General features: G+C 51.3%; 11 protein-coding genes across 11 annotated transcripts; 5 read left to right on the top strand and 6 right to left on the bottom strand.

Annotated features, from left to right (window-relative positions):
- Nucleotides 1–100: 100 nt before the first annotated feature.
- SCP_0100800 (ISWI chromatin-remodeling complex ATPase ISW2) lies at nt 101–4,633 on the bottom strand (the record flags this gene model as incomplete). Its single annotated transcript, XM_027752320.1, has 23 exons — nt 101–217; nt 269–669; nt 723–826; nt 885–1,002; nt 1,059–1,164; nt 1,216–1,282; nt 1,333–1,653; nt 1,708–1,777; nt 1,830–2,011; nt 2,067–2,235; nt 2,304–2,478; nt 2,535–2,576; nt 2,631–2,683; nt 2,733–2,822; nt 2,875–3,490; nt 3,549–3,646; nt 3,697–3,815; nt 3,874–3,950; nt 4,007–4,081; nt 4,139–4,273; nt 4,343–4,435; nt 4,497–4,565; nt 4,628–4,633. The coding sequence occupies 23 exons, from the start codon at nt 4,631–4,633 to the stop codon at nt 101–103; spliced, it is 3,303 nt and encodes a 1,100-aa protein (XP_027608121.1).
- A 2,670-nt stretch (nt 4,634–7,303) lies between these two features.
- SCP_0100790 (hypothetical protein) lies at nt 7,304–8,384 on the top strand (the record flags this gene model as incomplete). The annotated part of the gene is made up of 4 exons (XM_027752319.1): nt 7,304–7,646; nt 7,707–7,807; nt 7,916–8,018; nt 8,092–8,384. 4 exons carry the CDS (start codon nt 7,304–7,306, stop codon nt 8,382–8,384), a joined length of 840 nt encoding a protein of 279 aa, XP_027608120.1.
- A 946-nt stretch (nt 8,385–9,330) lies between these two features.
- SCP_0100780 (hypothetical protein) lies at nt 9,331–9,709 on the bottom strand (the record flags this gene model as incomplete). The annotated part of the gene is made up of 2 exons (XM_027752318.1): nt 9,331–9,574; nt 9,624–9,709. 2 exons carry the CDS (start codon nt 9,707–9,709, stop codon nt 9,331–9,333), a joined length of 330 nt encoding a protein of 109 aa, XP_027608119.1.
- A 777-nt stretch (nt 9,710–10,486) lies between these two features.
- SCP_0100770 (hypothetical protein) lies at nt 10,487–11,690 on the bottom strand (the record flags this gene model as incomplete). The annotated part of the gene is made up of 8 exons (XM_027752317.1): nt 10,487–10,536; nt 10,595–10,642; nt 10,702–10,783; nt 10,857–11,014; nt 11,195–11,303; nt 11,354–11,362; nt 11,424–11,440; nt 11,543–11,690. 8 exons carry the CDS (start codon nt 11,688–11,690, stop codon nt 10,487–10,489), a joined length of 621 nt encoding a protein of 206 aa, XP_027608118.1.
- Nucleotides 11,691–12,115: 425 nt separating this feature from the next.
- Nucleotides 12,116–13,079, top strand: SCP_0100760 (hypothetical protein; the record flags this gene model as incomplete). Its single annotated transcript, XM_027752316.1, has 3 exons — nt 12,116–12,191; nt 12,257–12,324; nt 12,381–13,079. The coding sequence occupies 3 exons, from the start codon at nt 12,116–12,118 to the stop codon at nt 13,077–13,079; spliced, it is 843 nt and encodes a 280-aa protein (XP_027608117.1).
- A 148-nt stretch (nt 13,080–13,227) lies between these two features.
- On the bottom strand, nt 13,228–14,377 carry SCP_0100750 (predicted protein; the record flags this gene model as incomplete). The annotated part of the gene is made up of 6 exons (XM_027752315.1): nt 13,228–13,458; nt 13,519–13,671; nt 13,740–13,868; nt 13,923–14,005; nt 14,072–14,254; nt 14,311–14,377. 6 exons carry the CDS (start codon nt 14,375–14,377, stop codon nt 13,228–13,230), a joined length of 846 nt encoding a protein of 281 aa, XP_027608116.1.
- A 674-nt stretch (nt 14,378–15,051) lies between these two features.
- SCP_0100740 (Exocyst complex component EXO84) lies at nt 15,052–17,657 on the top strand (the record flags this gene model as incomplete). Its single annotated transcript, XM_027752314.1, has 9 exons — nt 15,052–15,391; nt 15,443–15,557; nt 15,606–15,739; nt 15,787–16,116; nt 16,163–16,344; nt 16,397–16,589; nt 16,644–16,985; nt 17,054–17,184; nt 17,235–17,657. The coding sequence occupies 9 exons, from the start codon at nt 15,052–15,054 to the stop codon at nt 17,655–17,657; spliced, it is 2,190 nt and encodes a 729-aa protein (XP_027608115.1).
- A 289-nt stretch (nt 17,658–17,946) lies between these two features.
- Nucleotides 17,947–19,291, bottom strand: SCP_0100730 (hypothetical protein; the record flags this gene model as incomplete). The annotated part of the gene is made up of 7 exons (XM_027752313.1): nt 17,947–18,147; nt 18,207–18,360; nt 18,408–18,556; nt 18,612–18,807; nt 18,919–19,064; nt 19,131–19,191; nt 19,278–19,291. The coding sequence occupies 7 exons, from the start codon at nt 19,289–19,291 to the stop codon at nt 17,947–17,949; spliced, it is 921 nt and encodes a 306-aa protein (XP_027608114.1).
- A 1,029-nt stretch (nt 19,292–20,320) lies between these two features.
- Nucleotides 20,321–21,366, top strand: SCP_0100720 (NAD-P-binding protein; the record flags this gene model as incomplete). Its single annotated transcript, XM_027752312.1, has 4 exons — nt 20,321–20,703; nt 20,762–20,810; nt 20,873–21,213; nt 21,267–21,366. 4 exons carry the CDS (start codon nt 20,321–20,323, stop codon nt 21,364–21,366), a joined length of 873 nt encoding a protein of 290 aa, XP_027608113.1.
- Nucleotides 21,367–22,428: 1,062 nt separating this feature from the next.
- Nucleotides 22,429–23,592, top strand: SCP_0100710 (predicted protein; the record flags this gene model as incomplete). Its single annotated transcript, XM_027752311.1, has 5 exons — nt 22,429–22,448; nt 22,501–22,613; nt 22,668–23,288; nt 23,356–23,484; nt 23,549–23,592. 5 exons carry the CDS (start codon nt 22,429–22,431, stop codon nt 23,590–23,592), a joined length of 927 nt encoding a protein of 308 aa, XP_027608112.1.
- A 1,093-nt stretch (nt 23,593–24,685) lies between these two features.
- On the bottom strand, nt 24,686–24,892 carry SCP_0100700 (hypothetical protein; the record flags this gene model as incomplete). The annotated part of the gene is made up of 1 exon (XM_027752310.1): nt 24,686–24,892. One exon carries the CDS (start codon nt 24,890–24,892, stop codon nt 24,686–24,688), a length of 207 nt encoding a protein of 68 aa, XP_027608111.1.
- Between the last annotated feature and the right edge of the window lie 2,186 nt (nt 24,893–27,078).

The following is a 27,078-nucleotide window of genomic DNA, read 5'->3' as shown; positions in this document are numbered from 1 at the left end:
GATGCACTCTAGGGTACTCTACAGCTCCTCAGATACGTATGTATGTCATGTACAAGCCAAATGCAGCAAGTCCGAGACCACTTCCTCCTGCGAAACTTCACTACGTCTTCTTCCTCTTGTACGGGCGCTTGGCTGGCGCAGCGGCAATCGTGGTGCTGGTCGGCGTCGATGACCGTGAAGCTTTATCTGCCTTCTGCACCTCTTCAATGCTCCGCTTCTACGCTGTCAATGAGTAGGGTGAAATGAAACCAAAGGTCTGGCAACATACCTTGCCCTTTGTCGGGGCTTTCGTCTTGACCTCCTCGGCCTGCTTCGTCTCCGCCTCCTTTTCGATCATACCCAGGAGCGTGTTACACCTCCTCTGTAACTCCTGCGGACTCCGACTCTTGAAGAACCAGTCAAAGCGGAAGACGGGGAACTCAGTGATATCCTTCTTGATTCTCTCGTAAACGTCCTCGGCACGCATCCCGTAGTGGTTTAGCCGACACAAAAGATACCGGTCCTCTTCCTCTGAATACACCTTGCCTTTAGTCGTAGGATAGTTGAGTTCCAGCTCTTGCATGGGGTATCGTACGGAAGCAATCTTCTTCGCAAGTAGTGCCTCAAGGTTGGATCGCTTGTTGCGCTTCGCTTCGCCTTCCTCTATACGAGCCTTGATACGCGGATATTCTGAGAAGACATGTTAGTTATGCCCGAAGGGAATCTCACGGAGTAACTCATACCTACGAGCTCCTTCCACTTCTTCCGAAAGACGGGGTAATATCGAGCAACATCATCACCTGTCTTGTCCTGAATTTCGGAAGCGAGCAGGTCATAGTCGTCCGTCCTAATAAATGGTTGATCATTAGGTTGTCGCAACGCGCTCAGAAATTAATGAGAGTCACCATCCATAAGTCTCAAGTGCGCGTATGAACTGCTGGAAGTCTCGCCTGCTCCAATCCTCGAAGCCTTGGGTTATAAGGGCTTCCTTTTTCTGCATCTGCTCCTCGGTGAGAGGTTCAGCTGTGAGTAGACAAGCGTTAGAGAATGTTGACTGCACAAGAGCACCCATCACTCACCACTGTCGATGAAATCTTGCGCAGCCTGCCGCTCCTCTTCAAGCTTTTCCGGTGTATCTTCCGGTCCTGCTGGTTCTCGAAGAGTGGCAGGGATCTCATTGAGTTTCTATTGCTTCATCAACAACTGGCAATAAACTTAACGTCATCGATTGCTGACCTTGTGTGCAGCAAGTTCTTGCTCTTGAAGCTCCGCAAGAAGCGGAGGGAAGAACTGGAAGTCTTGCCTAACAATGGTCATTCGAACAGGCGCTTCACGTCAACCAACGCAACTCACAGTTGGATCTGCTTCGGCGCACGAGGGACCTTCGGCGCCTTCTCCGTCTTGGAGGGGCCCGCACGCATTGTCTCCTTGAAGTAGCTATCGACGGAGTAATTGAGCTTCCGCTCGCGCTTGGACAAAGCCAGCGGGTTAAACTGCAATATTTTTCGTTGGCCTGTCCGGAAATCTTCGCCCTCCCACTGCTGCACAGACGCCTCGGACTTGAAGTTGCTCAGATCTTCGAAGGTGAGCCCCTCATACTTGCTGTTTAGCTCGTTAGTCCGCTCTTCGCCGCGTTGAATGATGGCGTCGATGTCGTCGTTGATGAGCAGGCTGCTGAACCACAGGTGTAGGTAACAGAGCTGACATTGGTGGCAAAAGCACACTCACTCTTCTGTCGCGTTCACGATATTCTCGGCGCCGTGTGAGATCATTTCCAACAGTTCTTCCTTGTTAGCCGCTGTAAATTGTTAGGATGTCTGAGCGGCGACTGTCAACTGGTGGAGACAAACCTTTGGTGTTCTGTGTCCGTCCTTGCTGAATGACCAGCTGGTCCAGACGCAGCTTCTGTGCAGCACGCTCCAACATGCGCTCCTCCACACTGCCCTCCGTGATGAAGCGGAAGACGTAGACCTGCTTCATCTGGCCGATGCGGTGAGCACGGTCCATAGCCTGCAAGTCGGCTTGTGGATTCCTGAATTATAACGCATGAGAATGCCATCCAAAATGCATACAATGTGTTCCCTTACCAGTCACTATCGTACAATACGACAATGTCTGCTGTAGTCAAGTTGATACCGAGACCTCCAGCGCGAGTCGTCAGGAGGAAAATGAACTTCTCGCTGTCCGGTTTGTTGTACTCGTCGATAGCAACGATCCGGTCCTCATGAGCGGTTCCACCGTCAATACGGCAATACTCTGCGCAACGGCATCCACACCGTGTCAGCCAAAAGTGTGACTATGAACACAAGATATTCTCCACGCACTGTACCCTCGGAACAGACAATAATCTTCCAATATATCAAGCATGCGGCTCATCTGGCTGAAAATCAGAACGCGGGAACCCTTCGCTTTCATAGAGTTCAGGAGTTTATCAAGGATAACCATCTTGCCGCAGTTATTGATGAGATGCTCGTCAGTGGTATACGGAGGACCAGGTTCCTACATTCAAGGTGAATAAGAGGCAGTGCCATTGAAATAGAGTTTTAAAGGCTTACTGCGCCATCGAAGAGGTAAGGATGACAAGTCACTTTACGAAGCTACATGCCTGGTAAGCGAAGGAGGATCCACGTCAGTCATTGTGCTACGCGCACCTGCATGACCATGTTCATCAACCGCGTTTTGCCTTCCTTTTTCCCGGTCAAGCCTAGTGTGGATGTGAGGCGTGCAGCGCAACATGCGAGTAGAGGACGAACCGTTGACAGCGTCAATGTCCTTCTCCAAGACAGAGCGGTACCATTTGCGCTGCATCTCTGTAAGACCGACGTAGATGTTGATCTCCTGCTCTGCAGACACGGTCAATTGTCCAGCAGTATCACATCACAACACGGCACTTACTGGGAAGCAAGTTCTTCTCCACGTCACTCTTAACTCGTCTCAACAGGAAAGGACGCAATATCTTGTGCAATGCCTCGACCACTTTTTTGCTCTTCTCATCATCATTGTCTGCCTCTGCAGAGTCCTTGTGGAGGAAGCTCTCCAGGTCAGCATAGTCCGAAAAGATTTCTGGACAGATGAAATTGAGAAGCGCAAACAGCTCCTTCATATTGTTCTGCAGTGGTGTACCGGTAATTAACAAGCGACCACGGGATATGAATGACCGGACAATCTGCGATAGGATAGAGTCGACATTTTTGATGCGATGAGCCTCATCAATGATGATGTACTCAAACGAGAATTTCTTGAGTGCCGACTTCTCGATGAGACATATTTCATAGGAGGTGATGAGGACATCGAAGTCCTGGGGGATCAGCCGGTTCGCAATGAGCTCTGCACGCTCATCCTTGGTACCTGTCAGTACGACGGTATTGACGTCCGGCGTCCATCTTGCGAACTCGCGGGACCAATTCTGCAGCGTTGACTTTGGAACCACAATGAGATGGAGCCCAGGAATATGTTTGTAATGCTTCAAATACGAGAGGAAGGAGATAGTTTGGAGTGTTTTGCCCAAACCCTGGATGACATAGCTATTAGATGAGTGTTCACCTTCGGTGAAAATTATTGGAATGTACCATTTCGTCAGCCAATATGCCATTCAGCCCGTTATGGTGCAATGAAACCATCCAGTTCAGCCCTTGCAACTGGTACGACCTCATTTCGCCGTGAATGACTGCAAACTAGTCAGTAGTATGATTAAACAGAAGGCTAGACGGCACTGACAGCTCGGTGATTCTTCGAAGACAAAAGGTTGATCGTCCCCCTCCGCTGCAAGCTCGCCATCCTTCAACAACTCCTCGTCCTCCTCCTTTTCTGACTTGCGATGACGAGCACTATTGTCCCTACATACAGAGTGGTCTGTCAGAACAGCAGAGGACCGGCGTGGTGTGGCGTACGCACACAGCCTTTTTGCGTCCCCTACCCTTGGGCTTCGGCTGGGCGTCGAGCATCGCGGCGTACTGAGGATCACGGGCTTTCTGTGGGATATCACAGATGAAGAAATACGCGTCCATTAACCAAATTCACAACGCACCTTGATATCCACGAAATGCTTGAACAACTCTGTTTGACCAAGCAAATACGAGTATCGCTTGACGGCGTCGGTGATCTTGGGTATCGTGCTAAGCCACACAAGGGCAACCACGTAGCATAATACAGAACTCACTTTGGCTTTGTCCATCTCTTCTCTCTTCACTTGTAATTTGCCCTCGGCAGCCTTCCGGGTTTCCTTCTTCTGCTGACGTGCCGCAGTTGCCTGCATTTTTGCCAGCTTGGAAGGTGAAGGCTGTCCCTTGTCCGCCTACCATGTTTAAACGCGCGTTTCACTGCTTAGTCGCGTCCAATGGAAAGGCAAGAGCCCACTGCATACCTTACTGCTTTCATCCTCCTGATCACTGCGCAGCTCGTCTACTTCTATCTCGCTCGTGAGCTCCTCATACTCACTTTCTACACCTTCGCTCTCCTCGATAGAGAAACAGTATATCAGAATGAGCCAGTCGGGGGATATGATCGTACCAGCTCACCTGGCGCGATACTATGTTACTGGGGACGACGTCACTGAGAACGTCCTCCTCCATGAGTACTTCTAAGGCCTGATAGAGAAAAGAAAGGTGTCAGAAGTATGGTAAAAATGAGGAAGGTGGCCACAACATACGCTCATGTCGTGGTTTGGATGCAAGAGAAGTCAGGCGCGTCCGCCACTCAAACGCGGTTATTACCAAATACTGCGAAAGTAATAATAATTATAACAATAGTTTATTTGGAACTCATGGGCAAAACGTAATCTTTGAAACGGTTACATTTACACCAGTGATCAAACCAGAAACGCGTACTAATATAAGTACAATCATTAGGCTGGAGGATCGTGGACCGGCTACTGACATCGGAGAATTTGCATTGATCTGGTTTGACCTTTATCAGGCCCTGTAAGGCCTTACAAGCCTTGCCAGACGTGAAAGATGCACCAGGCTGGTAGATGACCTGATAAGCAGTAGTAAAACTATCTACTGATTTTCCAGAGCTACAAGGCTGGCAATTTTTCACCAATCTGGTACATATGATGGATGCTTGTGAGCTCGAGTACGGCCACATGCACCGCCACCACAAATAGAAAACACCAAATATATTTCAGTAGAGTCGTACATAGCACTCACAAAGAACGCCGAGAGCACTACATTTGCCGAGGATCATGACCGGGTATGGATATGCAATACCTGAGGCGTGTTGGCGAGGCGGACAAATGGGTGTATTGGCGATAGCCATGCAGTAGACCCTCGTGTACAAGCATGCACGTTCAGCATAGAGGTCGCGACGGGAGACTCACACGGAGTGTCCCAATAGGTGTCGGACGGGTCCGCACATGGTGGCTCAACCCAGTTTGTATCTTCGCAACGCACGAGAGCGACGAAAACAGCACCAACCTTGCGCCTTCGGATCCAGCCACACCATTCACACCATCACGAGAATCCGATGCAATGTCTCAAAATTATTGGCATTCATGTAGCGTACCATGACTCGCCCGAGCTTCTTCGCCGCGGAGTCCCGGAGACCCTGGAGGTTGCATTACCAGACACATCTAGGCTCCACGAGAATAAGGTGCACCACAATATGCACAATCCATGGAAATTTCTGCACACATAACTGTCAGTAAGAAGTCAAATCCCCCAACATTGACATGGTGTACACCATGGAGCAAAGCCAGCTCGAGGATGACAACAGTACGCATAAGAGTCTCCGCATAGCGACACAGAATTAAAACTGTGGAGCAAACAGCTCGAGAGTTTCAGAGAAAGATAACGGGGTGCTCCATGGTGAGAGGGAGAGGCAAGGGAGATCGTATCGATATTGATGTTGAAAAGCGAACGTGGACCATGTGCTAGTTTAGGGCGGGCTGACGAAGACTTCAACTTCGTAATCCGGGATCCGGAAAGCCGATGAAACAAGACTTGTCCAGCCTAACAAGCCATGCGCAAGAACGTCGGAAGTCTATCAAGACTTACCAGATAGCGCCAAGGATCGTGGAGGTTCGTAAGATGTGACAAGCTATCATCAGCTTCGGTCACAGTGGTGTGACTCTGGTCAGCGCTACCAGGTAAAACCAGATCACGCCCAATTTCCCGATGGAAGTACAAAGTACTACCTTGACCGCACTCGGGTCCGGAGTACCTCCTTGTATTGGCGATCTGGCTCTTCAATGGACCCCCCGTGTTCTGCAGAGACTGAAGGACGAGAGCACGACGAGAGGAGTGGCAGCAGTGAGTTCCTCTTCAAGCAATTACTTCCAGCAGACCGCCCAGCATAATATCCCTCCTCAGCCAGAATTCTCTTCGCTTCCGCTGGGAATTTACTGTAGACCCATAAACGTGATGAGCAGCCTTCGTGAGCTTGCAAGGATGTACTACGGCGGAGCCAGAGTTGTTGACAGATAGCAACGGCGGCGCCAACGTGAGCTATTTAGCAATTTGAAGTGCGATTTATAAGAGAGATTCATCTATATATATGGTGGTAGATGCTCGGACTCGGAGGTGGTAGTCTCCCGAAGGCAGATCTATGGTAGACACTCTGCTTCAACCTTCGTGCCTCAGGATATCCGTGTCTGCGGCGAGGTCACTGTGGCGCTTATGTATATGAGGCGCCTATTCCTCCCTCTCGCTTAGACGGCCACGCACTAGTGGTTTGACGCTTTCGCTCCTGCGGCGTTCATGAAGGACAATATATGTCTGAGAGCTCTAAGCTAGTAAGTTACACACGTGTCTCTGGCCCAGTGCTAAGAATCTTGTGCTTGAACCTCCATCTCGTAGTAGAGCTGGCAGGATCGCCTGTCGTGATGTCTGGGAGTCTGATTCCTGGTCTTGTCCGAAGGTTATTCCTTGTAGAGTCAAAATATATCGCTGGTCGGTCTCATTCATAAATTCCAGTGCAGAACTGACGCTTGCATTGGACTTGACAATATGATCGCACCGAAGGGCTTTGTCAGTTACGCTCAGGCCGCTGGAGGTGGCTGTGGACAGTCCTCGTTGTGCCTTAACCCGCCGCATCGCACCATGCTGTCGGTCTCAAGCTCGCTTCCTTGCATCCTGCTGTTTCCGCGTGGTGCGTCTCCGTCGCAAGCTGGCGTCCTGTCAAGTAGCTCTGGTTACCTTATCGGAACAACAATGACAATGGAACTAAGCACCGACTCCGTTATGACCTATCACGCTGTGACGCAGTTCTTTGCGCGTGGTATAAATTGTCCAGTTTCCAATCGTTGGCCAACGTCAACATCCTCCCTTGTCTTCATCCAACTTCCATCTTCGAGCGCCGCTGTTTTCTCATCAGACCTTGTCACCCCATGACTCGCAGTTCTTTTACTAGGTCTCGCCGACAATTTCAACCCAGGCTGCTGGCCTCTCCGCCGCCACCCGATAGTGGGAGCATCACTTTACCGCCAAATACACTAGAGCTCGCCCATGTTAGCGGGATGCAGACTGTTACTCCGCCTCCATCGCCTAAACTCTTGCCACCGTCATCCTCGTGTAGACCTCGGCATCGGGCCTATCAGTACTGGGGATATCTGGAGCCACTCAACGTAGGCACACCATACCGAAACTGGTATTTTAGCAGAACGAAGACATCGTATAGGATTGGTAGTGGGAACACCATGGACCTTCAAGTTACGACAGCAGGCTCTATCAGTATGTTCTCTAAATTCTATTAGCTGACGGTGGCAGGATCTGAGTGCGTGTCATTCGCAGTTTTTCACCACACCACGATATCGTGGAACAAAACCGACGACGATGGGGCGGTGCAGGTGGTGGGCTACTCCGGCCATCACGGTGAGCCTTACGGTACTTACGTGAGTGTTACACCTCATCGTCCTTTCTTTGCTCTACTTTCGCTACGTGGCTGCTAGTATGTACTTTACCAGTCAACACTGACATGACTACTCTCGGAATCTATTCAGATCAACGACCAACGGATCCCAGACAACACACCAACTACGCTATGTCACGGGGACCGTCTCACATTTGGAACCATAGGAGTCATGAGCGCTGACGAAGATTTGCGTAAGTATTTCTCCCATTCTGTTGTTCTGAAGGCTTTGTTATGTTCACATCTTATTCATGTTGCAACAAACAGGGTTCGTCTGGCTTCAATGCACTCATAACGGTTGGCTCGACCACTACTACCAGCAGGATTCCGGACACTTTGGTATGAATCTCGATGAGTTGAATAATTTCTACGACTTTCCTGGTGCGTATACCGGTGCCTACCAACGCAACGACAATCCCCAGGAGGATCCCGATGAATATCATCCCAAGAAATATCCTGTTGGATATCGTGCCAAAACCCCCGAATGTCTCGATGACTATCACTTCGACGACACTGATGAGTCTACTCCCAGTGACCCATTGGCGTTTGCCGGGTGGTAATATGCATTGGCAAAGTTATATTCACGGACCTTGCTGTATTTGTATCACCCTCACTTCATAATGTCCTACGGGTCAATGTATTGTTAGCCCGTGCTCCACGTATAATTACCTCTAATATCGTCTCCATTCAAACATGCCCTCGATCCAGCGCGTGCGTGGTACTCGAGAACCCAGAGCGAGGCGAGTGTGCTTCTTTGAAACGCCCTTTATCAGCAACGTCAAGGGAGAAAGAATCGAGCCTGAGAATCAGCTTTACGCAGCGAGCGCTGCGTTGTATTCTTGCCGTGAGTCTCTGGGTGCAGGCGCCCCTATCGTCTTGTTCACCATGACCAGCGCAGCGAAGAAAAGTCGGAAACTACGAGCCCTCATCCAGCTTCTCAACGATGCCTCAGAAGTAGTTATCACCGAATGGGAAGCACAAGACCTCAAGAATGCAAAAGATGAAGGCCGGACAAACGACGAGGGTCTCGTTCCGTCGGCGGCGCTGTACGAAGCCCGCCGCACCATCGTTGGCGCCTGCGGGATGTGCAGTGACCTCGTGCAAGAACCGGGGAGCCGCCTTATGGAGGTCTCGAACCAATACTACATTTCGCGTGCGCTGTACGTCGCAGCGGAGGCGCGCGTTGCAAACATTCTAGCTGACGGTGACCCTACTACGACCGGCGTCCCGATCGAGGACATCAGTGCGAAGGTCAACATACAGGCACACAAACTCCGTGAGTTAGTCGCAGATTTGGGAGACGTGGTCGAAAATAGACCTGACAAACGAGCTAGTACGGGTCTTGCGCGTCCTCTGTTCAGTGCATATCTTCGCAGAAGTTCGAGACCGTCACTTCGCAAACAACCCCACAAGCCAGTACTTGTGCAGAGAGCCATTGAGGTGCTGGGTACTGCTTCAGTAGGTCTTTTCCACACTTACAAGTTGCAACGATGAGTGTGATGATCTTTATAGTGGCACAGAGCTATATGCCGCGTCGACCAAATTGCCTGCAGTGCTTTTCGACCCCGTCAAGACACATTCGTTTTCTCCGCGCGAGACGGCATTCCAGGAGTCGAAGGGAACTGCCAAGACGTTCTGGGAGTATCTCGAGGAAGGAGAAGAGCAACCAGATGGCACAGTGAAGCCACGACGCATGGTCGAGATATTCAACCTTGCGATGGTTGGAGGTGGGAGAACACATTCAGCCTCCCTATATGCTGGTGAAAATACACAAAAAATCATCGATAATCTATGCTTACCCGTCTTGACAGACTTCCCATGGGAAGCCCTCGGTGAATGCACGATTGTTGACGTTGGAGGCGGAGTGGGTAGGTGTGCATCCCATTGCGACTGTTGAAACGAAGTCAACAGATGCATTATATTCCAATAGGCGGCATGAGCCTCGATCTGGCGAAGCGATTTCCGAAACTGCGCTTCATTGTGCAAGACGTCCCTGCAGTCATTCGGCAGGCCGAAGCAGTCTGGCTGCGAGGATGCCCTGGAGCCATCGAGACCAAAAGGACCCAGCTCATGGGACACGACTTCTTCACGGCACAACCTGTGAAGGGAGCAGACGTATACCTTATGCGAAGTATCCTGTACGTGACTTACTCCTCCAATGGTGTTAGGCTCCACACAGCTCACCGCACGCACACAGGCATGACTGGCCAGACGACGAATGTGTCGCCATCCTGACGGAGCTGCGCAAAGCGATGGCGCCGCACTCGCGAATCCTGTCCACGGATCAGGCGATCAACACGACAGTGGGCTCGCCCCACCTCAAGCGTGCGCCGGCACCACTTCCCGCGAACTATGGCTATGCCCACCAGATGGCGGGAATACGTGACATGAACATGATGACGATGTTCAACGGTATGGAACGCACGCCACAAGACTTCAGCGCCTTAGCTGAGCGAGCGGGACTGAGGGTGGTCAAGGTGTGGGAAGGTCGTGGATTGTACGCCATCACGGAAATGGGATGGACTGACCGATGAAAGCAAGCTACAGAAATAAGAGACTGTGGAGTGACAATATTACAAGAATTCCATGTTGTAGAACAGTGTTCCAGAGATCCCCATTGGAAGCCTACAATGCCTTGGAGCCGAGTCTAGAGGAGGTATGTTCATGGGTATGCGACTCCTGCCTCACGCATTAGGTCCGCTACTTCCACGTCTGAGTGATATCAAACCAAGATGAATTAGCTCGCCTCACATAAAAATATATAACTCACGATCCTCTGTGTGATGCATCCGCGATGCAAACAGACATTTTTCGCCTTCTGAAGTATTCGTGAATAACATGTCAATTTATGGTAACAAGAGTGAGAGGTGTACGTACGTGGTCCGAAAATGAAATCACCGCCTAACTGCGAAATGTTTCCTTGCTTGCCGATACGCGTCGGGTTTTTGATTGGCCCATCCTGATCATGAGGGTTTGTCAGTTCCTGCCCTCTACAAGATGTGGAAACTTGCAGCGTGATTGGCCGCGCTTACCCAGATGCTCTTCAAGGCATTTTGGAGAAAGCCCTTAGTGATGTAGCTCCGCTTCGTCTGCCTACTAGGTGTGCGCTCGAGGGACTGAATAAGGTCGAAAATATGATACAGCGTGCGGGCGGGATCCGCGTATACGTCGCCCTCGAAGCCAGTGGTCACTGGTTATAAGATTTAGGTGCACAGCAGTCAGCCTAAGTTAACGAGGCTTCGTCAGAAGTCCTTGCAACAGCTCCATCTCCATTCATTCTAGAAGGAAGTACTGCAAGGATGGGGAAGGGAGATCGTAGAAGTAGGGAACTCCAACACGTACATCCCCAATCGCAATGCCACCCACTTACCGCAGTAGTTCGCAATGAGTCGCCAATCACCGCAACCGATGAGTACTATCCGTGCACCAGCCCATTCCAAGGCCTCCTTTCGCACCGATGCAAGTTGTGAAACATATTGCTAGAGAGTCTCAAGTTTTCGAACGCACGATTATGTGAGAGGAAAATTACCTGGCAGCTCTACACCAGGTCAACATCAGAATGGAAGAATCGCGCAAGTGAGGCTCAAGTAGTCACGTACACCACAGAAAAAGTGTCCTAAATGAAGCGAGATGCACAATATAAAAGAAAGCAGGGGAGTTCGAGTCAGCGCGTGCTTATCGTCTCAGACGGAGACTCAATAGGAGACTGATACAACACGAATGAAAATCAGAATTGTCTTCTGTTCCCGAAAAATGTTCTTAAAGTTGAGCTTGTTGCCCTCAGCGTCATAGACCGGTAGCGTGGTGGCTTTTTTGAGAGTTTGTCTGTCTGGAAGAGACGGAAGAGAGGGCCTTGTGGCGTCCATGGTCACCGATGGTCACGCCGAAGGTCGTGGTTCAAGTTGGCGTGCTGGGCGCCTATATCGCAAGACACCTTGCGCCCTGTTCCCGAAAACGGAACAGCCTGGTGGCTCAGCTGCAAGACGACTTAGGAGGGTGAACTAGGAGACAGGGGCAGGTAGGTACCTTCGCAGTTAAGTACATGGCCTAGACAAGTACTAATGTGCTACGGAATGGAAATGGGAGGGGCATCTCAGGTCTCCTCCCATCACTCAGGCTGATACTAGGTGAGTACACCCGGCGAGTCGCAACCTCCTTCTCCTGTTCTCGTACTGACAAGAAAATGAACCGCTAGTGCAAGAAGGTGCCGTGCTCTCCTAATCCTGTACACCTCCAACTTCAGAGGACAGTGGCCAGAGGTTAGACGCAACAAACGTAGGACTACTATATCATGGCTTCTCGGGCTGTAGAGACATATCCGGTCGATTCTCGAGAGGCCAGAGATGCCCTCAACATATGCAGGAAGTGTCAGTCAATTTGCCGAATGTTGTCATACTCCAGTTAATTCCTCAGACATCCTTGCCTCTACCAGGTGGCAAAGCCAGAGGCCCTAACGTGAATTTATCAGTGTGCGCAGGGTGCAAGCGATGGTATTATTGTGTAAGAGATCAGCGGTGCTATTTGTGACAGTGCTCTGACATTGATTTCACTTTCAGAGTCGCGAATGCCAGAAGTCAGACTGGCCTGAACATAAGGAGCAGTGTCGCGCGGCAAATTATTGGTACGAAATTCTAACTAAGCGTGACGATGCCTTGCTAGCCAGGGAGCGCACGTCGGACAAAGCGCCGGAAGCTCTGCCCTCGCAAGTGGCGGATCGCAAGTTGCGGACGAAGTGGCGGCGTGGCAGACACTTCATGCCATCGCTTCACGTAGCATCGACGAATGCGTTCCGTGTCGGGGCTGACCTCCTTCCCCGCGGCTGGGAAGACAATGTCTTTATGGTCAGGATCGACTGTCTGCCTAATCCATTGCCCACGTCCCGTCCTTGGTCCCGCTTTACCGTCGTGGACGCCAAAATAGTCCCGTTCACGTGGTATGCATCACTGATGGGGTCCAAGCACTACGAGAAGTTCTTGAAGGACCGCAAGGATGCGGTGGAGGCGGGAAAGGCTGCAGGATACACTGGCGCCATCCATATTATTCTGAATGCCGTGTATCATGGGAACATACCGATGAGCTTTTCCCTACCGTTCGATGCGAGAACGGCGGCGGGCGTTGAGCAGATCGATGATTGGTTCGACTTGCTGAAAACGGCCGTCGAAGTAATTTGTGGACGCAAAACGTTGGACACTCTTCCTGGCTCGTCTTCCTCCAATCAATTAGCAGAGAAACAAGGAGATCATATCCGGAGATGAAGTAATTCACGCTTGTATTGTCTTGTTTTTATCGACCAGTAACGTCAGGTCCACCGTAACAAAGACGCGAATGTACTGGTACCCCCAGACTACTACTCGGAGCTTCCAACAGAGTATAACCTTGGATGTGACTTCGGGTTCGAGTCGACTAATGACCAGATAGTAATTTTTTGCCCCACGGGTCGAGGTCAGTCAGCTCGAAGTCAAACCAATCAGCTCGTCTTCCCTGTCCTTTGACATGAGCGAGGACGCATTGCCGAAGGTGGTCTCGCAGCAGGGCATCTGAAGGGCGGTACTTTGCTCCCACATTCATGTTGATCCAGAGTGAGCGTCCGTGCAGCTTGCCGTGGCTAGTAAAGTCAATGACTTGATATTCGTCCTAGCGGAAGAAGGTCGACTCAGGGCACGTCGTTAGACGTTAGAGCGCAGCCTTACTCACGTCCGGGTTGATTCCAAAGTCATAGTTGTTAAACATGTCGTGGATGTCAGTCCGAAGCAGCACGCCGTTCTGTATGGAGTTGATTCCGTCAGGGCCTTGGGAGGCGATAGATGCATCGTCCTGTATTTTGTCCTTGAATCTTTTCTCATCCCACTTAACCCAACAACGACCACCGAAGCAGTGAGCCAGTTTTCTGGAGGCGTAACAAAGGAAGCACTCACCGTGTCCTTATGCACAACAGGGAAGATATGCGAGGCATGAAATGTGGCATAGTCTCCATGTTGCACGGGTATACCGGTTACACAGCAGCGATTGTCTCGAGCGCGAACGCGGTCCCTGAAGTATTCAGCCTATGCGAATAACCCTGAAAGTTTAGCGACTCTGCAGAGATATTTGAGACGCACTTCAGTGACAGGGGTTGCTTCCATAGTCAGCGGTCGTGGCCGATGGCTCTCGCGAAGCAGACTAACAGGGATGGGACGTGCATCTGGCAGAGGTACAGCACGGAAGTCAAATTTTCTGTGAAATTTGACAGCATTAAGTCGAGCCCAACCTTCTGAACAAATAGCATAATTTCCGAAGGGTAACGTGCCGTCATCCTCGTGGTCTAATGGCTCTCCTATCGGGTCCCCCTCCTTATCTGCGGGAAAGAGAGCCCAGGGAATATCGATGTCCAGAATCATATTCAACCAGGAGAAAAATAACGACACAGACACCGCGCCATGTTGATACAGTCCTTTCAGATAGGAGTTCTTAGTCATGAAAACAATACCCGGAGGACAGCCACTTTACCTGCGACATTAACGGGTGGAGTGGCATGAGCATCCCATACATAAATGTTCCTTGGTAAGAAATGCATATTGTTGCGTCCCTTTAGTTGACCCTCTTGGTGTATCGGTTTGTGGAGGGCTTCAAGTTTTTGGCCCCCTTAAGGAGACAAAGTTGTGTCGCAGTCCAAACGACCTGCGGTAAAGAAGTGTCCGTCAGATGTCCGTCAGCTACGTCGTGAGGGCGGTCAGAGACGACTACAAGGACATGCCTAATTAATGGACCGTCAGATGAATGTCCAGGAGGTTGAAGGACAACGTTACGCTAATTCCATTTCTAGGTATTCCCCTGTCCTCGCGCCGAGTCTTGCTGTCACTCGAGAGGCAGCACGATTCGCGGGATCTTATAGTAGGAACACCCCGGTCATCTTCGCGAGCCGGCGAACTTGGGGCATAGCGTCGGTTAGACTTGGTAAATACTATATAACGTCTATTGATTCGATTTGTAGGAGCTGGCTGCTGAAGATCTCAGATCAATGTGATCGCGCGGTCGGCGCTAAATTTGAGCTCGTCGTCGCATCTTCAATCATGGCGTTGTCCAGAAGGATATACTAGCTTGAATTTCGTGGTGCTGTACTCAGAAATCTGTTCGGCGATATTGTGGCAGCTAATTAAATCGCTCGTCGCCTGTCCATCTTCCAGCTTGAGCCTTGCACGACGATTCTGTCCATCGCCCGAAACACTCTCCAGAGCTGTATAGTCTATTATGCAGTCACTTCGCTCCAGAAGACCTTCCGAGTCATCTCCGAAGTCACAGCAACGCGGGAACAAGCTCATTCGACCATCGCAGCGCGACCTCGCGCGCAAGACGACCCGCGTCGATGACAAAATCAGGAAGCGCATGTCCATGCGCTATGCCGATATTTCCTCTCCGACGAGTGTGGATGGTGTCCCTCCAGTGCCGAGTCTGCCTATTGGGACATCCCTGCCGATGCCCGGGCATGGCGAGGAGGATGGCGTAATCGTCAGTGCGACCACTCCTGCAGAGGATTCGCGCGTGGTGGAGCTGAGGTTGTTGGACAATGACGAGTTTGATGCCGATGCTTGTGCGTAGAGTTTTGATGTGAACATGCCAGTGGAGTGACTCGCTGTTGCAGTTCTCAAGCTGAAGTTGGCGAACTCAACGGAAGCGGAACTGAAGACGCTGCAGTCGTCTTTGCAGTCGCAGAAGCAAGCTGTCGCGGTGGACCTGCAGCATGACGTGTTCAAGAAGTGAGTCCTTGACCTGTGCGAGTGCGAGTCGAAGCTGACGCTGTGCAGCTATGAGGAGTTTGTGCAGGTTTCCAAGGAAGTCAGCGTATTAGAGAACGAGATGCTCGAATTCAAGGAGTGCTTGGCGGACTGGAAGAGTATGCCTTCTCTTCTGCACATCGAGGAATCCGCCTCAGTCGCAGGTACGCCGGTAAAGCTCCTGCTTGTAGCCTGGTACTGAGTCTAGTAGATCGCCGCCGCAACGTCCGATCCTCTGTTGCGGATCTGCGTGTACTATACGCGAATCAAATGCAGACGCTTCATACGCAGATTGAGGGATCGAACAAGTTCGTGCCCACCACTGCCGGGCGTCACGTTATCACAGAGTTGGACAACGTTCTGTCGCTCAATCCTGCGACGTATAAGGTCGACCATACTACCCGCTTCGTCGTACTCGACGATGCTGTCCTTGTGGCACGAAGACGGAGGAGGCGGAACAACGCCGAGAGCGATAAGCTGGTTGCGGAGAGGTGCTGGCCGTTGAATGAGATGCTCGTGTTGGATACGAAGGACACTGCCAGTAGGTACTCTGCTTTTCATTTCTTGCAATAGCCTGATGAAAGCAGCTATGTCGAACGTGTTCAAGATTCGCCACGGGAAGGAGACCCATGTCTACCGCACTGAGGCACCAGGTGATAAGCGACATCTCTTGCAACAGTTCCGTCAAGTTGCAGAAGAGCTCTCCGCGAAGAGACGGAAGGAACGTGAGGGCGAACATTTACGGCGGAAGAGCTTATGGGGGGGTGACGTAAGCCTTCGTGTATACGCATCTCTATGTCGCCCCTGACCATTAAATGTAGCGAAATTCAGTCGCATTCGATGCAGCACCGTCGCCTCCGCCATGGATGGCGGAAATGATGGCCCAAGAAATGGGCTCAACTGCAAAGGAAAAGGCCGAGCGTGATGCACGTTGGATCTCCGACTTCTCGGATGATCTCACTGTAGCCATTTCGTTGCGAGAGTGGGATCAGGCAGTATCACTGGTTGAGCAAGGTCTGTTGATTGCACCCTACTCAAGGATTGGGAGACCTGACAGGTCGTTAACAGGCGAAGCAAATCTTCCTACCATGCCCTCACTTGCAGTCAAACTTAACCCGCTTAAAGCGTCGCTCACGGCTGCACTTCTGCAGTCGCTATCGATGCCTACCAACCGCAAAACGATGGTCGTGAGCATCATCTCTCTTCTAGTTCGACTCAAAGCAGGCGCAGCCGCGCGAAATACCTTCCTCGCAGTGCGAGCAGACTTGCTTCGCAAGCGGGTACGAATGATACGATTCGAGGGGCACATCCCGTTGTATATCAGTGACTTGGCCATCGTCGTGTTCACCGGGATTAAGCACACGGCAGATTGGTTCCTGGCGAGTTTCCGGGAGAATGAAGTGGCGAGTTGTGAGTACATGATGAGATTTGCAGGTTTTGTTGATTTAACACAGCTTTTTTGTAATTCTCTCTCGTAGGCTTCGTGGAATGGGCACGGAAGCAGATGGAGGTGTACGCAGAGATGTTCCGGAAACAAGTCTACAGTACCGATGTAGACCAGGAGACGATCGAGGAAGCGATAAAAATCACGCACATCCAGAGCAGGAAGGCAAGGGCACGTTTTGTATCTCATATGCAACATCTCACCCAGCTATGCAGCTCCTCGAAGAATACGGCATAGACTTCCGGTTCCTCCTCGACCGAATCCTGATCGAGAAGCCCAAAGATACCTTACCACCGCCAACTTTCCGTTCGCATCCAGAGAAGGAACCCGAGCGCACGCGCGTGCGCGCCTCGACGCCCCTGCGTGCCCGCTCCCCTGCTTACCCATCCGTCCCACCGCTACGCTCGCCCGTTCCCCCTGTTCCCCCGCTTCCGGAGATCGCACCGCTCTCACACACGCCCCGCATTGTCTCCCCTACGCCCCGTGCCGCGTCTGCTGTTTCTACCCGCTCGGCAACGCCTACGCCGCGCACGAGAGGCAGTGCGGCACCCCCACCGCGATCGCGGGACCGCCCGGGCAGCGCGACCGGACATCGTCCGCCGCCTGTCGCTATCCCCAGGAGGGAAGGGATGATCTAGGCCGTTGCGCTGCCGTGTTTCTGCGGGACGGCCACGTTCTGTAGCTGAGCGTTGTAACTTTTTGTTTGAAGTGTATGTCACTGTTGCCTACCGTCACATTATGGAAGATTTGTTGCATTCGGAGAACGGGTCGATGGATGTTTGTCTGGGAAGCTCCACCACTCCTATTTGGGCCCAAGTCTGGTAAAATACGAATCATTGGGATGTTAGGTAGGCATGTATGTGCTCGTTCGAGCAATCTATAGATTCTGGGAATATTGGCGCGGCGCCGCCATCCACATCAATCCATCTACACACCTCCCCCGCCAGCCCACGTCTTTACACGCACCCAGTCACCTACGTGCAACACGCCCTCCCCGCCATACACAGCGTTGCAACCGAAGCAACTCTGGTTCATGCGCGCCGGGTCCTTCCCAGTCCGGAACTTCATCAGCACCTTGAACGGCACTGCGGCGTCGCGCACGCCTGTTGCGATGTCCACATTCGGTAGCTAGATCCGATGCAGAATCGGCAATGCTGGAAAGAACTGGTGGAGGCAGATCTGCGTACCAGACAGCGCGTACACTTCGACACGAGGGTGATTGTTTGTTGAGGAGGAGCGGACGCCGGGTCAAGTGCGCGGTCCGGGCTCACGACGATTTCCCGCCACATGTCCTCTGCGAAGGGGACACCAGCACCCTTGAGCACGATATTCGGGCGGAATCTGGAGGAGATTGAGTCGCAGGGGCTCTGGCAGGGCCGAATGCGTACCGCTCCATAGGCAGCTCGCCATCGCGCCAGCGCGCATGATCGAGTCCACCGATGTGCACCTCCTCTGGACTCTTGACAGCCGCGGTGTGAATGCGCTCCTGCAATCGCTGCAGGCTTTCCTCGCTCGCGATGAGGAGCGGGAAACCGTCCTGTCGGTGGAGGTAAACGCGATACTACGGGGAGGTGGTGAGGAAGGGTGGGCACCTGGAACAGCGTCGTCGCTTGTAAACCGGGAACCCCAAGTGTTGGTGCGCATTCGCGGGGCTGAGGACCTTTCATGACCAGGTGCACTGGGCGCCCGAAATATGTTGACAAGATGGTAGACGGCGATAGTGTGGAAGGAGGGAGAGATTGGCAGATGTATCCGTCAATGATGGTTCCCCAGAGCGAGTTTTCGATACTGCAGATCAACACATAAAGTTATGGTCACTTCACGGTGCATCAAATTCGTCGATAGCATCCTCCAAGGAGGATGCACATAAGATATCTGATATAACGGAATGGTACACACATTTTCCAGTTCTTCAGAACATCAGATGTTGGGTTGAGCGGTACAGAGAAGGTTTCGCATCCATATCCATCAGGAAAGGAAATGACAAGCTCTCCGCCAAGCGGCGATGAAAAGTCAGGGACAACACGCGGAATAATGAGGACCATCTAACACCAGATGCGTGAATCGTAGCAAGGCGGCACGAGGAGCCGTGATAATAGTAAGCACCCCACCTTCCCAAACTCCCTCGCTGTGATTACAGCATTGCTGCCTGCATCAACGATACACCATTTCCTGTCGTTCTATGTGCACAGCCGCGATTCCATCAGCTCGGTCAAGCGATATAGGCGAAGAGATCATGCAAGATGAAGAATATTGACCGGGCAGACCGCATGCGACGACGGAGTTTGCCCGAGAGATGGTTCTTCATCACGAAGGACCTTCACGCCGCACTACAAATACACGTTACTTCAATGCCCTGAGGAGTATACCGCGCCTCTTGGAGAGACGTGCCGCGACAACTCTTGTATAAATGCATAAGCACCGATGGGTGGAATCTCGACATAGACCCACTTTTATGGGATGCACCAAAATCTTTGAAACATGGATGTCGCCCAAGGGGAAAGGTACTGCCATCTCGAGCTCGTGCTCATCTTGCGCTCGAGTTCTTTTATCAAGAGACTCATCGACAGAGGTTGTCACGTCTTTCGCTGAGCCAGAAGGTTCAAGCTTATAGTGCTTCCTCCATGGAAACCCTCCAGAGATGTATATCACGGAGACCAGCAACAATAAGGCTGTCGAAGACCAGAAAAAAGGCCGATCGAGCGCGAGTCCTTGCAGCATGGTAGCTTTAACAGTTGCTTGCTCTCCAATACACCTTCCAGATTGGCATCGGACTTCGTCAAATAATTCTTTCTTGAGAGGCAAATTCCCACTTAACTAAGCAAAATCCCGGGTTAATATGCCGGTAGGCTTCAACACTATCGGTATACTCCCAAATAACCTGAAGGTGGCCGAGACAGCTGCAAGCAAGGCGACCCTCCGAAAAGATCACATAAGGGAACCCGATGCAGACCGCTACCACTATACGAGAAAACGAGTAGATGATAATACAGCTCAGGTACGTAAGAGTTACCTCGTCGGCGGACTGCCGAAGTGCCACTGCCACCGTGACTGAGCGCGACTCGGAATAGGGGGATTGCACGTGCTATTGACGCGTCGGCCGGGACGCGTCGCAAGACCTGAGTCCATTCACTTCCAAGTCTAGGAGAGGTCTAGGAGGTCGATGAGAATATCATAATTCAATTACGCCCACCTTCCAAGCCTCTTATAAACCAACCATGTCAGCTTGCAGCGTTCAACGAACTCCCCATCGAAATAACCGTCCTTGCACATTACAGCCTACCACAAATTAGCAAACAGGATGACCATCCTTATCACCGGCGCAGCGGGCAGAACGTCAGGCTATGTGATCCGTGCGATCCTCCAGGTCACTTCCTTCAGCGAGTCGCACATCCGCCTTCTCGTGCACTCGCAGGACACCATCCAGCAGCTTCGCGCACACTACCCCCAGCTACCACCATCTGCGATCGTCACCGGAGACTACCTTGAAGCAAGCACGCTCCCGCCCGTCTTCGAGGGCGTGGACGTCGTTTTCTACAACGCGCCCGCGTTCCACCCCCAAGAGACCGCGATGGGCATAGCAGTCATCGACGCAGCCAAGGCCGCGGGCGTGAAGCACTTCGTTTATTGCAGCGTGCTCTTCCCTATCCTCACTAAGCTCCTGAACCACAAGGTCAAGTGCCGGTATGTTCCTGACCTTCGTGTTTCCGTGCATCAGGGATGTTAGAACTTACGTATGCAGCGTCGAGGAATACCTGATCGAGTCTCGTCTGAACTACACCATCCTTGAGGTCAACTGTCTTCATTCATCCTTCAGTACACTCACTCACAAAATTTGACTTAATATCTGTAGCCGACTCACTTTATGCAGAATGTCGATCTCAAACACGTCCAAGAGACCGGGTTACTGCCGGCGGAGTACTCTCCGGATGTTCTGCAGGGTTACCTCGACCTGCCCGATCTTGCCGCCGTCGCACGAACGATCCTCCTCGACCCAGCACCACACAACCGCGCGCGTTACGAGCTAGTCGGCCAGAACTGCACGTTCGAGGATGTCGCGAAGGAAATATCCAAACACACGGGCAAAAAGATCATCTGCACGCCCATCGCTCGGGAAGCGATTGTGAGCACAGTGAAGTACGGCCAGTATGCGCAGGAGGCGCTCGACAGGATGTTGTATTATTACGACACGAGGTCGGTGGGAACGCCTCACTCGGACGTGGTAACTCACTGATGAGTATTTCCAGGGGCATTCCGGGGAACAACAATGTATTGCACTGGCTGTTGGGCCATGAGCCGACAACGTGGGCAGCTCTGTTACGCCGCGACCTCAAACATAACGTGTAGCGTCAAATTCCGACGAATGTCAATGGCCGTGAGAAGTCGGGTCAGTCTCCTGTATTTGTACCAGGTCGACGGAGTGTACATTGTATCGCGCATCGTGTCACATTTACTAGCATCTGAATACTGCGGTGAGTGAGACTGCATAATATGTACTCAAGTAATGCATATGGCTGCAGATCAACAGCTTCTTTCCGGTCTCTCGAGGACGAGGGGAGACACCAGTCTGAACAGCCTTGGAGACTTGTATGAACAAGGGAATTGAAGGCACGGAGACTGTTGGCTGAGACTGCCATGTGCATGTCGGAGTGCAATGGACATAGCAGAAAACTTGGAGCTTGAGCGTGAACGCAGAGGTCATGCGCTTAGTGATTCTCGAAAAGGTGGCGAATCCGTAGCACGACGTATTCTGTGCCGGTTCGGACTGGAAACTGCATAGGGACCGGAGCGAGTCAATGGGACCGGTCAGCCTCTCACCGAGGTGTTTCGAGTCGCATCAGCACGTATGACGAGTGAAAAGGTGAACGTTTGATTGGCTTCGTTGGATAAATCTGTACAACCTAAGAAAGAACAACTGTAAACTGCAATTAGAAACTGAGCGACGACAAAAATCAAGAAGGGAATCCACTGGCAGTCTGCCGTAGCCAGCTGAGACCTGCAAGCTTGAAGGATGCGGTGTAAGTCAACTAGACAACGACGAGTGACGACTCAGACGTACCGTGTTCTAATCAATTCGGTACATCTTGTGGGCCAGGAGGAAAGACGACTTAGTCACAGTTATCTAGGAACGTCTGTCTTCTTTGTCGTGACTAGAGGCTGATTCATGAGCGTAACAGTGATTTTGGAAGGAGATGATCAAAGGCATCGAATCAGTCAGCGCTCGAAGTTGAAACGGCCGCCCGCCAAAATGACAGTCCACGTATACCTCGGCAGAACTCAGTCAGACGTGAGCTTACTCATGCATCGATTTCTCTGTATATAAGTAAGGCGGACTACGTCCTGGTGGCCTCCTAGCTTATCTATATTCAACGAACGAGCTGAGTCTCCGGTTGAGGGAGCGAACATAAAATGCGCGTACTCATCCTCGGGTAGGTCATGAATTGTCCATTCCCGCTGCTAACCGTTGACGTTCAATTGCAGTGCCTCAGGTTTCATTGGCTTTCCAGCTGCGCAGGCCTTCGTCCGTGCAGGGCACATAGTGTACGGTGTAACTCGTTCTCAGGAGAAGGCGAAACAACTTGCTGGAGAGGAGAGTACGTATCATCACCTACTCCGATTTCGATTTAACTGCTCACTTCACCATCCAGTCATCCCAATCGTTGCCGAGGTGGCCGACCGTACCAAATGGCTCCCCCTCGTCGCGACACTTGACGCGATTGTCGATGCCCTCGGTGGCTCTGACCTCCAGAAAATCTGCTCGGATAACTTCAACGAGACGGTGGCTGCCGCGCGGGAGCTCCGCCCTGCCCATGCCCCGAAGCTGGGGTACATCTATACGTCTGGCGCCTGGGTGCATGGCGACAACCGCACGGATATCATCACCGACACAACCCCGATCGCATCGTCCATCGAGCTGACGAGTTGGCGCCCGGCAGTAGAGCAGGTGATTGCAACTAGCTCCGCCGTAAACGGCCTCGTCATCCGCCCGTCTCTCCTCTACGGACGCTCCGGATCGCTCCTCGCGCTTATGTTCAAGAGCGCATACGAGGGCAAGGCGAAGTGGTTCGGCACACCTGGCGGGAGGTTCTCGTTGATCCACCAGGATGATCTAGCTACGATGTTCGTGCTTGCCGCCGAGAAGTCGTCCATCCTGGGTGGCACGATCTTCGATGCTGCCAACGACTTTTCGGAGAGCGTGGATGAGATTCTGCAGAAGCTCGTGCAGATATCAGGAGCGAGTGGATATGAGTACCTACAGCCCACCAACCGTGAGTGTGATTTCGCAAGTTGCCATCAACTCGTGCTTTGGATTGACCTGTCACGTTGTCTCTGCAGTATTCCAAGTTGCTCTCGGTACTTCCTCGTCTCTGCGTCCTTATCTAGCTCGGTCTTTACTGGGGTGGCAACCTTGCAAGGCTGGTTTAATTGACCACCTTGATATCTACTACAATGCGTGGAAAGCGAGTGAGGGACTCTAGTTGCGGGTGTTTATGGCATTCTCATAAGTGTTGTAAATGTTTTTGAATAGATCGAGTGCACAAAAAATCACTAAGAGAAAAAGCAAAAATATAGTGTATAAAATTGATTTCGGACTTCACGCCACAGTCACAAGGCGCATTCCACCTTTTTTCCTGGGAAAAAATCTGGGGAAAACGACAAAGTAAGTCTCCGGGAAATATCTGGGAAAAACTGTGAGAAAACAATAGTGTAAATCCTGGGGAAAAACCGTGACCCAGAAAAAGCAACAGATTTCTCGGAGAAAAAACCTTTGTTTCCAAATCGGGATTTCTGCAACATCAGGAAAAGTCAACTCTTGGCTCCCTTATTGCCTTGATTAAGGAGGTCTGCTTCCCTATTTGGCCAATTAAGGTGAATAAGGAATAATAATAATGAGGATCTCCTTAAAATTTCCTTAATCAAGGGAATAATCTGGGTAAGCAAGGGTTGACTTTTGCTGATGAAGAGATACGCAGAAATCCCGATTTGGAAACAAAGGTTTTGTCTCCGAGAAATCTGTTGCTTTTTCTGGGTCACGGTTTTTCCCCAGGATTTACACTATTGTTTTCTCACAGTTTTTCCTGGATATTTCCCGGAGACTTACTTTGTCGTTTTCCCCAGGTTTTTCCCCAGGAAAAAAGGTGGAATGCGCCTTGTGAGTGTAACGCGTCAAAAATGGGCGCTTGTTAGACGCGTCCGATCATGTGACACGCGTAGTACTCAGCAGCTCGTTTTGGAAAGCTAGAGCCTATCACAAAAAAGGCGCGGAACTTGTAATGCCGTTATATTGCAATAGAATGCCATTAGAATGGATAAAATCATCAGAATGACCGAAATGGATAAAATAACAATCTGTCTTAACAATGAAATGTCAGAAGTTGAATAGAATGCCAATAAAATCAGCTAGTGTATTGGTTGCAACGGGCGGAAGTATATTGCTGCTTAAAATGTCCAGAAGGCTTGTGGCTGCTTGCTGCAATTTTCTCCATGCCTCACATGCTCAGAGGATACAGCATAAGATAATGGGGACAAAACATATATATTGCATGGGTATAAAGTACAAGGGTGTGGGTCTTCGCGCTGTGGTCATACACGCAACAAGTCAAAAATCCGTATGGGAACTGATGGTGGTGGCAAGTAATGCGTGATTGCTGCGAGTCTGAAGTTGCTAGGGTGCGCGTGTCGGGGATGCCAAGCCAGACGATAGCCTCTTCGGGGCCAGATCTAGGTACTGCCTGACCATCGTGGTCTCAAGCACCGGAGGTGCACTACATATAGTTGGTGATACTTCGGAGTGCGTCGGCGAGTGACGGAACACCGTCGGTGGGAGAGAACCTGTAGGCGGCACAGGATCGCCGCCGGCGCCGGCGAGCATCGCGTGGAAAGGCGGGTGTTCTTCGCGGCGGACTAGGTCCTGCGGTGGTTCGAACTCTGCGGCGGGAGATGCAAGGACCTGTACATGTCAACGTCCCTCCCACTGATGGTGTGCGTACGAGGGAAGTGATGGCGGAGACAATGACTGTGCTGGGTACATCGGCGAGTGCTGCATGTGAGCAGCGAGTGGTAGCACCGCGAATCTAGCAGCCAGTGTATGGAACATTGAGGATGAACTTCGCATGGAACACCAGACGAGTGGCTTCTTCGAGTTGGTGTCTAGGTACCATGTGACTGACTGTCGTGGTCTCAGGTCCGAGGAGGCGCAATAAGTGGTGAGTTGTCGCAATGCCTGTTGGGGGCACAATCTCACTGGCTACGGTAGCGAGCGTCGCCAGGAGAGTATGTAAGTCTTCGATTGGGATCCACCAGAGGGGAGCACCGCAGAACCATGGCCAGTGCGCGGGAAGTTGATGATGAGCTTTACACAGAACGCGCTGCCTGTGAGTGTGATCCTAATGTTCAATGAGGAAGTGTTCTTGCTTCTGACATTGCGACGTTCCAATAGGGCTTTCAGCACTGAGCCGCCGCCACGCAAGAACGCAAGACATTTGCAGAAGCCCAATTCATGCCAGCCAGCATAGAAGGCAGAGCCCGTGTTACAGTCGTCGAGCAACCAGAGAAACAAGGCAGGACAGCAGCCCAGGCCATGAGCGTGCAGAGGACTCGGATGAAGTTGCGGGGCCATCGCGCGAGAGGCAGAGCACAAAACATAGCAAACTTGATGGATAATTTTTTGAAGATTGACATGTAAACTCTCTCGGAATGAAAAAGTCCGAATGGAGAGGACAAATGGACGATGATGGCGGGAATTGAGTTCAAGGCGGGGAGCATGCATATGGACGACGGCAAGATATGTTGTGGATTTGCAACTGTACAGTTTTCGGAAGTGGCCGGGTGTTCAACCCAAGGCACGACGCTCAGATGCAGGAAGGACGAGAAGGTTTTGGAGAGTTGTATAGCAATCTCAAGGAGATCCGAAGGTGAATGTAATGAGAGTGCGAGGCCCTTGGAAGGCTAAAATCTGGGCATCCATTGGAAGGTGTGACATTATTTGTTATGTTGTAACACGATCAGAATCTTCTTGCGCTCCGGTTACAATCCGGTTACAATAGATATAATTATTGGGTCACACAAAATGGATAAAATCTGGCGGCGCTTAATTTTGTGATTGATTCGACCTAATGCGATATGGATATGTTACACCTGTCGAACACGATGTACCATAATATCATATCGGTTCTGGCGATCAACTTGTCCTCCATTCTTGAGGCAATGCAAAGGTCTCAAAGAGGAGCATGCGCGGGAGTTCCGTTACCTGATTTGATTTAGCGTAACATGCGCTCCGCGCTATGAACGTGGTCAAGGCATAAGTTGTCGACGACATAGGACGTACGAGGGATCACTCTGTGATTGCCTCGGAGTTGAAGAACGTTCGTTACCTACGAAACGTTTGCGAAATGCAGGTCGGTCTCACAATTTGACGCATTGGTTAAAAAAATCGACCGAATGAGTGCGATGGAAAAACTCCGGTTCAACCGCCATCGCAATATACCTGAGCCTCCTGAATCTTACAAAGATAGATTGAGGCAGCGTATCGGACACGATGAAGAGCAGCTTATTGATGGCAAAGAGTCTCGAGATGGACAAGTGTGGGTTGGACTGGTATCAGCATCGCAAGAGAGAAGGATTCTCACTCGAGCATCGCCTTCTCGCGGCAGTTGCGACGCTCTGGGTACGGTCTCTATTGATCTTCCAGTGAGTCGCGAGTCCCTGGAGGCCCTGCAGTTCGTGGCTACAGCGCCACAAGGCCCCATACAAAGTAAGCATGCACAAATACGACACAAGCGCATCCACCCACTTGCGGGCTCAACGTTCAACGTTCACATTCCTCGTCACAGGGAGTGAATCCGCGACAGATTATGCCACATAGTCCCGCAAGTCAGGGACATCTCCCAAAGAATTCCGTTCGGTCATCGACTGCAAAGGATAGCTCAGAAAACAAGGCTGCTAATGATCTACTCACAGCAGGGCATCCGGAGACTGCGGACGAAGATAGCCCATTCGCAGCCCTCGAACTTCCTATCTTCATGATGTGATATATGAAGGAGATCACACTGGAATTTT

Source organism: Sparassis crispa (assembly GCF_003851025.1).
Source record: "Sparassis crispa DNA, contig_000000F, whole genome shotgun sequence".
Lineage (NCBI taxonomy): Eukaryota > Fungi > Basidiomycota > Agaricomycetes > Polyporales > Sparassidaceae > Sparassis > Sparassis crispa.
This window is presented reverse-complemented; position numbering and strand designations above follow the sequence as displayed.